The 14,728-nt window shown below is 32.0% G+C and overlaps 1 protein-coding gene across 6 annotated transcripts in view; it reads right to left on the reverse strand.

The window, feature by feature from the left end:
- STXBP5 (syntaxin binding protein 5) overlaps nucleotides 1-14,728 on the reverse strand; it is a 176,759-nt gene that overhangs the window by 35,292 nt on the left and 126,739 nt on the right. The window contains exons 19-21 of one of the 6 annotated variants that reach the window (XM_036906912.2): nucleotides 11,824-11,886; nucleotides 6,240-6,299; nucleotides 6,090-6,137 (exon numbers count right to left, since the gene is read on the reverse strand). In XM_036906912.2, the coding sequence (XP_036762807.1) occupies nucleotides 6,090-6,137; nucleotides 6,240-6,299; nucleotides 11,824-11,886 (171 nt within the window). Of the gene's footprint in view, nucleotides 1-6,089; nucleotides 6,138-6,239; nucleotides 6,300-11,823; nucleotides 11,890-14,728 lie in introns of all 6 variants that reach the window. The other 5 variants (XM_036906911.2, XM_036906914.2, XM_036906913.2 and 2 more) reach the window with 5 other exon arrangements.

Genomic DNA, 14,728 nt, shown 5'->3' on the forward strand with positions numbered 1-14,728 from the left:
CAGCATGCCAACAGTAAAAGGTAAAAGGACTTATTATTATGACAGTATGAAGATGCCAAAAAAGAAAACTGATCTTTTTTTATACTGAGAGAGATTCAATAATTAGAATAAAGTGACAATATCGCTTTCCTTGCCACTGAAGAGAGAGATCCAATGCCATCTTTTCAAGGATAATCTTGAAAATACATGCATATTAAATGAAACAACCAGAATACTAAGGACTAAAAATAAAGTTTAGGATATGACAAGGAATCCAAGGGAGAAAGTGGAAGAAGAAATAGAAACTCTCTTATTGTCACACATTATTTTAATAGCTATTAGAACTGTTTACCAATGACCTCCCATGCTAGAATATAAATTCCATGAGTTTGGGAACAGTATTTGTCTCGCAAAATATTGCATCTCTGTATGTGTATAATAGCTAATGTTTGTTCAATAAACATAGCAATGCATGAATAAAAAACTGCGTTGGAATTTTACTTCTCTGGAAGAAAGAAGCTGAATTTCTTCACAAATGAAGTGAAATTAAAAGAAAAAAAGAGGCAAATTAAATGTAGGCCTTTTAATAAAAAAGATGACATTTTGTAAATACAAAACACTATCTATTAGTTTAAATGGAGAGGAATCTTAAAAGAGATACAAATACTTACCTGGTAAAAATTTGGCTGTAAGATTGTTAACTCCTAGAGTGTTGAATTCAATATTTTTCCTGTCTTTATTTGCTTTCCATAAATTCACAAAACTTAATGTCTAGGACAGTACCATCATTAAACTCTGCAACATCTATCTCAAAGACCATTTTCTATAGAATAATAGACAACATATGTGAAGGCCCCCGAAATTTCATATGTTGAAGCCCTAACCCCAAGTACCTCAGAATGTGACCTTATTTGAAAACAGTTTTTAAAAAGGTGATCGAGTTGAAATGGGACTATTGGGATGGGCCCCAATCATTCTGACTGGTCTTTACATGAGGAAATTTGGACAAAGAAACACCAGGAGTGCATAGACACAGAAGAAAGACTAGGCAAAGACACAGCAGGAAGGTGATCCCCTGTGAGACGAGAGGCCTCAGAAGAAACCAAACCTGCTGACCCTTTGATCTTGGACTTCAAGCCTCCAAAAAAAGAAAATAAATTTCTCTTTTGTGTAAGCCACGCAGTCTGTGGTATTTTGTTATGGCAGCCTTAGAAAACTAAAACAGTAACCAATGGTAAAATATAAATTGCCACATTAATAGTTCAGCTTCAGCTCAAAGAATAGTTGATAATTATTTCAGTAATGTAACTATAATTTGGACTAATTTTCTTTTCATCAAGAAACAAACAGCAAATAATTTCTGGAAAGATCATGTGTATCCTTCCAATATAATAAAAAGATGATTCTATAGAGATAAATGCATACACAGTAAGTTCTGGGATATAAAACACAAGCAAACTTTGCTGAGCAGATTTGATTATGAAATTTGACAAAAAATACATTCAGAAATAGAATTAAGATTTGAAACACAACATGCCACATTCTTCAGATTTTAGTCATCCTAAAAAGGAAAAATAATTCATTAAAGGAACTCATACTTGTATAATGGTTTTAAAGTATGTGTTTGAAATTTAGTTCTTTGCCAATTAAGGCAAAGCAGTAATCTTTCCAAGTAGGAAATATTAAACTTACCTGCAAAAATGGCATTACTGTATATATGACTCATCTCTTTCAAGGTGAGCCTCTTATCTTTCAACAGCCATATTATGGATTAAATATAAAGATGGACTTCTATATAGATGTAACAGCCACATTTTAGATTGAATATTGGGGGAACAGAAGGTAGAATTATCAGTCGTAATTTACGCATTATAATGAATTAGAGCAATTTTATAACTTAAAAGTCTACTTAATTAATATGATAGTAACCTTTTCATTCATATGGCAAACTCCAAATGGAACTCTGAGGATTTATTTTTCAACTTGTAAATATAAAAGAATTGAGAAGACAGCACAAGACACTGTGTAATATTAGAGTAGGGACATGCTAAAACAAGAATAAGGGACCTGGATTCTGGTCCTGACTAGGTTGTTACCATGGGACTTTGGATATGCAACTTAACTTCTTTGAGGCTTAGTTTCTTTACTGAAAAACCAAGAGACTTAATCTGCTTTAAAATTGGTGGACTTAATGAGTTAGTGATTTAGAATATAATGACTCAGAACATTTAATTTGTGCCAGGACACTTGAATTTAAAAAGGAATCATTGGGATTCATGTATAAGAAAACTAATGAAAACAGCACTTAGATTAATGAACATTATCTTCATTTAAATTGTCTTAAAAACGACTTCATTTGTTTGCTAAGAAAGAAAAGTAATCACTACCCAAGTAACTGCTAGCTCCAAATTTGAGAGATAGGAGGGTCTTTGGAGGTATAATCCTCCCTATATTAACAATGCCATATGAAAAATATCTAGCATAGTATCTAGAACTTAGAAGGTACTGATTAAAAATAGAGCTATTATTTCTATTTGTTTTAACACAGCACTCATTAAGTCACTATACTTTTGAATCTTTATTCTTTAATCTCTAATATTTCCCCTCAAAGCTTCAAGTAATGTATTTGGTAATCATTCCTTCTATATGAAAACTAGTAGTAACATGGGACATGGGAAGGGTTGAAGACTACAGAATCCAGCTAGAAATCTACTTTCAGAGTGAAATAGAATCATAATGAAATAGAACTGATCATCTTTACAAGCGGTTAATCATGTAGTTTCAAGATCTACCAAACAGTGCTAGCATCTAGATATTTTATTCATAAGAATACAAAGAAAATTTTGATTAATACTAAAGAAAGGCACATAGTTTAGGACTACTTTTATACTAATTTAAAATAACAAAAAACTTTATAGAATTTTATACTTCCTAAGTTTTATAAAATAGTAATAAGAAATTGATAACCAATCGTCATTTATGGAATGATTTATGGAAATTACTAACCCTACTAGGAAAGTTATTGATTTTGGAAATGTTGGCCATTAAAATTTTACTAACAAATAAATATTAACCATAAGGTATGAACAAGCAAAACAAACAACTTTGTACTTGTTGCACTCATGTATCTTTAGGGATGCTGCTGAATTTTTGCTATAAACACACAAGGACTAGAGAACGCCTTTTTAGGCTGTTCTTATGAAAGAACATGGATTTCACTGTCAGTATCATTTACCTGAGTTAGTTGTCAGTTAGAAAACAGGGAAGTGATGCTTTTGGTAAATGGGCTAGGGGACTTTACTGTTTGCTCTAGTTACTTTCCCTCGAGTTCAGTCTTTGAGAAAGGTACACCCAGGCACTGTATATTATGTTTGGGTTATGGATATTAAGATGGCATCCGTGATCTAGGGCTACGATGCACTTAATACAAGATCTTTTTCTCTAGGTTACCCTGCAGATAGAACAGGGCCATAATCAGGTTATCTAGTTACAAATCACACAATGGATTTTTAATTTTTATAGCCTTCAGTAACCTGTCTTAAGAGATAATTTGGCACAGTAGTGAAGAGGGCTAACAATGGAGTTGGACTACTTGCATGTAAACCCTGGTTCTTGTTGTTCACTAGCTGTGTAACCAAAGGTACAGTACTTTAATACGCACCCCTCATCCCACCCCTGCACTGCCCAACATGACACCAGCAGCAGTTACTTTCAAAGAGTAGGTGAAATTCAGGGCTAAAGTTTTCAAGTCAAAACAGTCATTTCTTTTTTTAAAATATAGACAATAATATTATAATTATGTAAAGTGATAAATATCACTTTATTGGCAATCATTTTACAATACATAAAATATCAAAGACATGCAGTCAGTCTTCCACACAAAGTGGTTTTCTTCACGAGCGCCAACCTTGGAAGGTCAAGGCTTAATTCTTAGGCCTTGCCTTAATAGGCCACTCCATAAGTGACTATAGCTGAAGCTATACATGTTTGTAGGTTAGAGAGAGGTTCATGGTATTTCAGAGCAAGTACAGGATTGGATGACAGAAACATAGTGAATTCAGAATGCCCAAGGAATCCTTAGCACTTTTGACTTCATTAAGCTTCAAACAGAACACGTGTTGACAGAGAGGTCTTAGGGAGATACTATGAACATTTTCCAGTGTTTCATTGACATTTTATGTGTTTTTCAATATACATCATACTAATTCTTATTACAAAACTAGGCATTAATGTAGGAAGATAAACTGGTTTTTTTTTAAACTGCAAAAACTGTACAGTCTAAAATGGGGTAGTCTGCTTTTGAATGAAGAAAAAATTGAGAAGTGAGATTTATTTCTAAATATGCCTGTAGTACATCTTGGGATTAAAAAACACTGAAAAATTCCAACTGAAAACAAACAAAATCATATATAAAATAGGAGATATTAACAGTGGTTTCTGAAGATGTAAAATGATTATGTGTAACTAACATAAGTTTGAAAAATTACGTGAAGTTAACATTTCCCATAAATGTAACTATGGAAATTTGCACGACAAAATGAAAAACTTGCCAATAACATAAAAAGAAAGCAAGAATGTTATCAAAGAACTATGCTTCTGATAATATTCTGTCCTAAGAAATCTGTTAACTGAACTCTTTCAAATACTCAAGCTCAGATATTCCATGTTATATATTCTATTCAAAGCACAGAAAAAAATAGGAAGCTACAGTCAATACACTTAATAAAGCAAATATAACCCTAGGATCAAAAATCAGACAAATTATTCAAAGAAATTATGTACAAAGTCCTTTGCATGCAAGGTAAAAATTCCTAGGTAATTTCTAAAAGTTTTTTGGTAAACTGTATGTAGCAAAGTCCATTTTAAGTTTTAACATTTTATGACAATCTTAAAAGAACCTCTAAAGCACGATTAAGACAGAATATGCTATAAAGGAAATTGGTTGGAAAATATTATGTTATCATGCTAGTACATAATTAAAGTGATTTAACTATTACCAACTGATTCACTAAAAAAACCATTAGCACAAAGAGGTAAATAATCGATTTGCCCAAGAATAAACCACTTTATTTAAAAAATGACCAGAGAGGTTAATAGTCAGCCAATGTTAATATGACTAAACAGGGTTCAATTTATAGCATGGAAACAATATGGATGCTACTTCTAAGAATTTTTGAAATTTAATTTTACTATATATTAAATTTTATCAGTTGAAAAAGGTAAATCTCTTCCAGCTGCCTAGAAATTCACCTAATTTAATTCAATTCAAGGATCATGTGGTGGGAATTTTGGGGGAAAGAAATAACATAATAACAGTGTAATAAAAATTTTGGATTGAAACCAAAGCTTAAATTTATTCTCTTTTTATGAAAGTCTTTTTAATTCTTTTAAGACCTTCAGAGAATATTCAAATTTTTATGATCAAAATGACTTAGAATTTGACTAGGTCCCCAAGATCTGATTATATATTTCGTCCCCAATTTTTAGCTCTGAAGACCTTGGGCTGAGTAATTCATTTAAAGTATATCCATAAAGACAGTCAAAAGGATTAACAGAAAATATTCCCCATTATTCATTTTTATTTGGTGGACGACCTAAAAAATTCACTGAGACATTACAGACTAAAAGAGTCAATCTTTTAGAGAACAATTTTCTTGAAATTTAGGGTCTTGAAAATGTGAGGAGGATGGATTAAAGGTAGGAAAAATACAAGTAAAACTATAAAAAAAGTGCATTCTACTGTGTGTGTCTCAGTTTTTTAAAATGATAACTAACAAAAACCAAAAAAATATAAAAGAAAAAACATTTCAAACTTGGGAGTATAAAATTATACTATTTATGACATAAATTGAACCCTGCTTTACTTAAAAATAAAAATTAATAGAACAATTCACAATGTAAGTCAGAGGAAGAACTGCAACCCCAATTTAACTGATTTTTAATAATTATTGCCCAATGAGTTTAGAAGACAACAGCCCAAAAGATTATTGTTTAGCATAGGAACAACAAATTAATATATACAAAATGCAATGCATTTGATAATTTTCTGGTGTTGAGTTAGCATTGCTATAGCAAGGATAAGAAACAAAATAGAAATGTCTATTTCCTACCTATATCACTGGCTACCATCTTGGAAAACTTTCTGCTTTTGGTCTTCACTGAAAATAATATTTTGATATAAAATGTCAAAATCTATTCAAAGAAAACTAAATGAATTAAACATAATTAAAAGAAAATACTTTAAAGTAAAGATACTATACCCTTTTCTATAAAATTATTCATTTTTTGTTCATCATCTGAATTGTGTGGTGATGAAGAACCTACACAAACGAAGACAATGGAGGAACAGGCACACAGTCAGTCACAGAGCTGTCACATGGTGAACAGTACAAACAAAGTAATTTTGGTAACTGCTACAAGTTTTCATACTATTGGTCACAAGGAAATGTCATATATATAACTAATAACAATTTGTATACTATTACAGTAAGAATAGCAATCAGTGGTGCATTATCTTTCACAGAGGACCAACCACCAGTATACACAAATATTAACTTTAACATATAATAATTTTTCTATAAGTTACAACCACTTGGCAATCTTGCTATATATTATAAGTCAGAAAACAGATGATGAAAAACATAAGAAGCAGTTAATTGTTTATGAAAGGAAGTAAAAATTCTTGGTATTAGGTAACTGAGTAAGATTTATCTACAACTCAGAATCCTGAGCAAGTACTATATTGGAAAAATTTACTTCGGAGTTAGATTTCTAGACACAACTTTAAAATCACATATAAATTTTACTACTACCACAGAGATCTTTGAAATACTGAGAATGATAGTTATAATTTTAGGTATGTTAAATATGTATTGAGTTTTAAGAAAGGTGTATCTAATTTTTCATAGTATTTTCTTTAATTTCTAACATAAACCTTTTATTAATGCAATCTTAAGTAGTATTCTAGTTAATGACTTTATTATAGTCAAACTATTCTTTATAGCACATTTCAAATGACATCTCACCCATTACATTTTTCACAATCTTCCCAGTTATAACTCACTTTCCCCTCCTTTGAATTCCTGTAACATTTATCTGTATACTTCTTTTGTGACAGTAATCACTTAATACCTTATATTTTAAATTTACACCCATCTGACCTTTTCCATTGGACTGCACTTCTGTGAAGCTGGGTCCTCATCTGATTCACCTGTGTATCCCCTTAGCATTCAGTGGTGTGCTTTGCATGTAAGAATCTCTAAGTAAACATTTTCTGAGTGAATAAAGCTTTTCTGCTAGAAACAAGTACCTATAATATAACTGGAGTAAAAAAAAAAAGATTTTTCTGTGCTTTTTCTCTTTCTTTATCCCAGTGTAAGTACTGAACCTTAAAAAATGAGGTCAAAATTTGACCTCCCCTTCCCTCACAAAATTGTACTTTCTTTGGCCAAGTAGAAAATATCCCTGAAATGTCTTCTCAGGCTAAGTGAAACCTGACAACACTGGCAGGAGCCAATTACTTCTATAATAGTCCTAAAATATTCTTTTTTAAAACCATGTTGTTTTTGCTAAATAGCATTTATAGATCTTAATAAATTCTACATCAAAAAAATCACATAAGTAACATTGAGCTCAGTAACATTTTCAGCAACAGAAATAGGCATACTTGTTTTTCACATAAAAATAATTAATTTAAAAAGATAATGGTTATGATGTTTAATATGTTAAAATATCACATCATCGCTGATACTAAATAGCCACATGAATGTATAAAATTTTGTCATTTTATTAGATACATTTCATATTAGAGCAATAGCAAGGTAATATACATACAGTTAAATGTAAAACTATATTTAGCGTTTCCAACATAAAAAAGGCAACATAAGCTGTAAATGTAAATAAAATAAGACTTATTCTTCTACTAACTGAAAATGCCTATGATAAAATAGTTGTCATGACTTCTGTGATAGTTCAAAAGGTTCCAGAGATGTTTTTAGCATATCCTACTTGAATACATTTACCTAATTACTATGATTAAATAAACACAGAAAATATCTACAGTTTTAAGTTTTTTCTAGGGTACATGGCAACTTCTAATGGTCTGTGTGGTTCTGGGTTTTCTCCCATTCAAGTACTAACCAAGTCTGACTCTGCTTAGCTTCTGAGATCAGATGAGATTGGGCATGTTCAGGGTGGTATGGACGTAGACTCCTGGGTTTTCTTTATTTTGAAATAACCTACCAAATGTTTTTATCATACACACACACACACACACACACACACACACACATTTTTTTGAGTGAAGTTCTAAAAAAAATTCCAATGTTATTGAAGTGCTCAATGAAGCAAGCTGAGTTCTTTGAAATAAAGATCAAATGGAGATAGCAGAAATAATTTTCAATGTTAATTCAGGATGGCAGAATTAACTTTCTATATCAGAGAGACTATTGGTTCATTTAAAAGGAAATGGAAAGGGCAAAATATATTCATTACTTGGATTTTCTAAGGATGACTTTTGAATAGAGGTTTGATGTTGATTAGATAAATTGCTTAGATGACGTATCTTGATTATGGAATATAAAACCTTTCCAAAAAAGTTCCCATTTATATGCATTATTTTGAGTAAATAATGGTTGTGATAAAGACCACATGGCTATTTTTCATTTCTAGTTCTAGTGGTCCTTCTCATCAGTTGAGTCCTTCTCATCAGGTTCAAATCAGTTGAACTTCCAACCCACTTATGTTTCTTTTTCTCTCATAAATACATAGTATTCTATTAACTGTATTGGCTTTAATAATCTATACTGTATCATCTTTAACTGTTTATTTATTTCTATCCCACCACACTGCAGAAAGTATTTATTTGTGGCTTGTGTTTTAATTACTATTTTTCATGGTTTTAACAACATGATCCCCTTGTTGCTCTTCGAATTCACTGCAAACTGACCCCATCCATTTTTCCTTTTTGACCATACTAAATTAGTAGAATCTGCATGTGTTGGTGAGAGGAATGATGACCATTTATTCTTTTATTTCCTTATTAGAATGCTGTGCGAAGAGTAAGACTACTGATCCATGATAGGTGGCAAAAATTACTATTAAGTATTTAAAAATGGACAGGTAGCGAAAGACACAAACTAGGAACATAGTGCAAAAGGGGTAGCTTTCTGGAATTTTATTGCAGTTTGTACTGTACATCTTAGTACCTATGCATGACTGACATCTATTTCCTGTTACACAAAACATGCTTCAGGCACAACTACTATCTACTAAAGTTTGATTTGTTTTTTTGTAAAAGCAGCCTTTTCTGATATGTCAAATGGATATGATTACAGAGGATTCTTATGTCTTTCAGAGCATAATCAAAGACAAAATTAAATAAACGAAATAAACCTTCAGAGTTTTATAACTGAAGATAAGAATTTTTGTGTTATTAATGATTTCAGGTCACATTTTTTACTTGCATTTCAAACTCATTGAGAAATAATAAAATACCTAGTGTCATATAAATTCCTGCAGATTAATACCATGCTGTTTTTTCACATGGACCAAAGAGCACAACATATTTCAAAATACTGAATGATGGCTGAGTTTCTCTGGTACAAAGAAGAACAATTTGTACGGTTTTAACTTTCATGCACTTATTATATTTACACACTTAGATTTAAATACACACTTGACCCTTGAACAACATGGATTTGAATTACATGGTTCCACTTACATGCAGATTTTTTTCAATAAATACACATTATCTATTATTGGATTTAAGGCAGCAGATTCTATGGGTGATGTGGCTGATAAAAAGGAAAAGGAAAAAAGAAAAAGGTTGTGTAGAGTGGGTCATAAGGGAATCAAATTCACAACCTGGGTGTTAATAGAATCATGCTCTAATCAACTGAGCTAACCCACCAATATCTAGATTAGAATGAACCAGAATGAACTGCTAGGATCTGTGGAGAGCAGGAAAACAGACCCACATGAGGCAACTCAGAGGAGGGAGGTGGGATACCTTTGTGCCTGCAAAGTGCTCCCCTCCCACCCTAGGCCTGATACGCCTGCAGGCAGGTGTCAATCCCAGCAGGGTCTAGTAGAGCAACTAATTCATCCTCTACATACTCTCTTTTCTCTGTTGGACCCTATAACCCTCCCATTTCTTTTCTACTTTTCTATTCTTTGTTGCACCTAAAGTTAACTGACCTATTTTTATATGCAGTAGACTATTAGTAGTTAAACTTTGGGGAGGCTAAAGGTTATACGATTTTCAACTTTGTGGGAGCTGGTGCCCATATTTCTTGCATTGTTCAAGCGTCAGCTGTACTTGTATATTTATCTATAATCACTTCTTTTTGGGTTATTCTAAATTACTATATGTACACATCTACTGAAAGTTTGGCTTAGGATTAAAAGGAGTACTAATTTATTTGGTCTGAATTTTTTAAAAACACTTCTGATGGTCATTTAGTATATTAAAAATATATTACCTGTCCAAATTATTTAATTTGGCTTATAGCCTCAATATATTGTTAATTGCATTCACATGGGCTTTAGGGAAAGTGAGAAGATCAGAACAGTGAATATTTTATATTTATATAACTTTATATATAGTTATATATAATTATATATACGCAATTAAAATATAATTCCAAATTTCAGAATAACTCTAGTGCTGTGAGATGGGTAATACAATTTCATGCTCCATATTAGTCATTCAAACTTTATTCTATCAATGTTCAGTTTTAATACTAGGTGCTAATTATGTCAGTGATTCCTATGGCTCCATATGGTTTATTAGTCTTAATGAGGGAATTTAAATATGAAACTTAAAGATTGAGAAAATCAGAAGGTAGATATATTTTAAGCAAGAAATAATTAACTTGTGCACTATCAGGAAAGTGCTATTTTAAAAAGAAAACATCATAAGAGCTTTCATAGTCCTAGATCTAATAAAATGCTAAACTAAAATATGTGGGAGTAAATAAAAAGTACTTTTAATGTTTCTCATTCTTAAAATGATTTCTGATGTAGTAGAAGCAGCTATGGATGGATCAAAATCTAAGAACAGTGTTACTTTATGCTAAGAACAATCTTTCCAGCAGAAAGTTGATGAAAATTCTCAGCCAGAATGATTTAATATGGTAGTAAAAATTATGAAGTTAACCTTACTAAAGATTGGCAGAGTTTCAATTCACTAAAATATATATATATACACACATATGCATATGCATATATATATATTCAGGATCCCCTTAATCTTAAGGAGACTCAAAAGATACTAAAAGTAATATTCCTTTGAAATATTAATAAAGACATAGGTCATGCAATACCTTATATATTTGGACAATATAGCTATAAAATTATATCAGATATAACTGATCAAAAACAAAAATAAATTATCATTAGTTTACAATTATTCTAATTGTCTACAGTCACCATTAGATTGTAAGTGTTAAAAATCTTTCAAAACAAGACTCAAATGGACATTGTTCAAGGATTCAAGGACTATTCTCCCAGAAGATGCCAGGCGTGCCTACACAAGATTGCAGATAACTAAACCACTGGATCCAATGTCAAGGAATAAAATACACTTTCTCTAAAAATGTGTAAATGCTAGAAAGCTAAGAAAAACAGTTATAAGACTCTTAACAAGGTAACAGCTTTGGATTTTTATCTAGTACACTTTTCACTTTGTGAGAATGCAAAGAATACAGTTATGATTTAAGAATAAACGTGACCCAAAAGCTCCTTGCAGGTGTATTTTAAATGCTTATCTATAAAAAGGAATATCTATATGCTATGTGGCTTTTTGCAGAATTATAATAATTGATGAAATAAAAAACAAATTACCAGAAGTTGGAGATTTGCAGCGATCTTCTGGGACCACAGTCCCTTCACTAATATCGCACAGACCTGCTAAAAAAGCAAAACCAAAATCCAAATCACACCACAAATTTATGTAAGTGAAGTTCATCTTCTATTTACACTACACATTTAAATGACTGTCCCTTTAAAAAAATCCCATCAGATTAACAGACTGTGCTGGCATTGATAATATGCTCATTAGTTTTGAGATAAGAACACAAGGAGTATTTTGATCCTAAAACACCTCAAACTAACACAGTAATTACCAGTTAAACAAATAAAAAACAACCTCCAAGGATAACTTGCTATTCTTCAAAACATTATACATACTATAGGACTTTGTTGAAAATCAGTAATTTGAGAGCATATGATAAACATATTGGATTTCTCTTGAAGAATAAATACTTGGTAATTAATCTGGTGATTTTACATCACGGGAACCCTCAACTCAAACCTCAAAGTTGTTTCCCCTAGGCATACCCTCCCTTAAGTATTTTTGAACAATAATTATGAAAATACTTTGTACCTCCAAATTTGTAATTTAAAATACTTCATATTACTTACCTTATAGGGCTGGCTATACCTCTTAAAAGCTACACCATCACCCATTTATAAGAACTCTAAAGAAATACTTTCTTTTCACAGATATGTATGAATTATACAAAATGAATCTATCTTATAGGATGGCCTAAATTCTTAGGAGAAACCACAACAAGGCATTTTAAGCTGTAGACAAGAACTAAAAGACATAGCAAAATGCAAAGTGAACAATTAGTGTGGATATTAATATACTTGGTAATTGAAATGAAAAGAATTCCTGCAAATTCTTTAAAAATTACTAACAAACACACATGAAGTATTTGGGAGAGCTGGGCAATAGACAAGGAGCCGCATATGTGGCCTTACATGAAGTTAAGTATTACATCAACATATGTGTACATATAACCAGTATCTGCTTTTCCATTCCGTTGGTATAATGCATGGTATCACAATCTCTACCTTCACTAAGAAAGCCTTTGCAGTAATGTTTTCAAATAACTTGAGTATGGAATTGGGTCTATAACAAGTATTTTCTATTTTGAACTATATATTATTTCTCTTCATTGAACAGGAAATTTTCGAATGAAAACCAGTAGTTTTCTCTGCTCAACTTCCATCAAACTAATAGTTCTGGAAATAAAAATCCTATTTTTTAAATTTTGGTATCATTAATATACAATTACATAAGCAACACTGTGGTTACTAGGTTCCCCCCAATGATCAAGTCCCTCCCACATACCCCATTACAGTCACTGTCCATCAGCGTAGTAAGATGCTATAGAGTCACCACTTGTCTTCTGTGTGTTGTACTGCCTTCCCCGTGGCTCTCCCTACATTATGTGTGCTAACTGTAATGCCCTTTATTCCCTTCATTACTCCCTTCTTACACCCACTCTCCCCAGTTCCTTTCCCTTTGGTAACTGTTAGTCCATTCTTGGGTTCTGTGAGTCTGGTGCTGTTTTGTTCCTTCAGTTTTCCTTTTTTCTTATACTCCACAGATGAGTGAAATCATTTGGTACTTGTCTTTCTCTGCCTGGCTTATTTCACTGAGCATAATACCCTCTAGCTCTATGCATGTTGTTGCAAATGGTAGGATTTGTTTTCTTCTTCAAGCTGAATAATATTCCTAAAAATCCTAGTTTTTATAGTTCTAAGATAACAGATATAAATATAGGCATGCATTTAATCTTTGCAAAATATCTGCTTTTATAACTGAAAGTCTTCTTGATAAAACACTAAGATAGCAGGTCTTTAAATAGTAGTGATATATGGAAACAACCTAAGTGTCCACTGATGGATGCATGGACAAAGAAAAGGTATGTATATATAATATACAAGATGTATAGACCTTAAGGGCAGTATGTTAAATGAAATAAGGCAGAGAAAGACAAATACCATATGATCTCAGTTATATGTGAAATCTTTAAAAAAAAATCCCAAAAAATGAAAAGAAAAGAAAAGAAAAGAAAAGAAAAGAAAAGAAAAGAAAAGAAAAGAAAAGAAAAGAAAAGAAAAATACAAGCTCATGTATACAGAGAATAGATTAGTGGCTGCCAGAAGTGGGTGGGGGCTGGGCAGTAAGGAGTGGGAGAAATGGGGACAGGGGGTCAAAAGGTACAAACTTCCAGTTATAAAGTAAGTATGGGGATGTAATGTACAGCATGGTGACTACAGTTAATAATACCATATTGCACATTTAAAAGTTGCTACAACAAGATCCTAAAAGTTCTTATCACAAGAAAAAACTTTTTTTGTTAACTATGTAGGTGATGGGTATTAACTAGACCTACTGTAGTGATAATTTTGCAAGGTATACAAATGTTGAGTCATTATGTTGTATATCTAAAACTAATAAAATATGTCAATATACCTCAATAAGTAAATAGTAGTGATAATACACTCCAACATTACAACAAGCCTAGTACTAAGTAAAAACAATCAATTTTGAAATTTCAAGCCTTTGGTGTTTTGTCAATTGCTTCTAAACACTATAAAAATGTACTGTGTGATATAATTCTTATTCTTTAAATAGCCTAGGAAGAAACATTAAAGAAGCTAAATTAAAGAATATAATAGAGACTTTTTAATTTAGATATTAAATTACTGAATGAGCTAAAAACCCACTCAATGGCTTCCTTCTGACTCAGGGTAAAAGCCCAAGCCTAACCTTACATGACTGGTTGGTGTACACAATGCTATGGTACATGACTGTGGTACCTGACAAAGGCATATCCCATTACCTCTCTGACACTATGTCCTCGCTTTCCACTGCTTCCCCACCTCCCTCACTCTCTTTAGTCCAGAGAAACTCAACCATCTTTGCACCCTAAACTCCCCATGTATACTGCTT

Source organism: Manis pentadactyla, chromosome 12 (genome assembly GCF_030020395.1).
Source record: "Manis pentadactyla isolate mManPen7 chromosome 12, mManPen7.hap1, whole genome shotgun sequence".
In the NCBI taxonomy this organism is placed as follows: Eukaryota; Metazoa; Chordata; class Mammalia; order Pholidota; family Manidae; genus Manis; species Manis pentadactyla.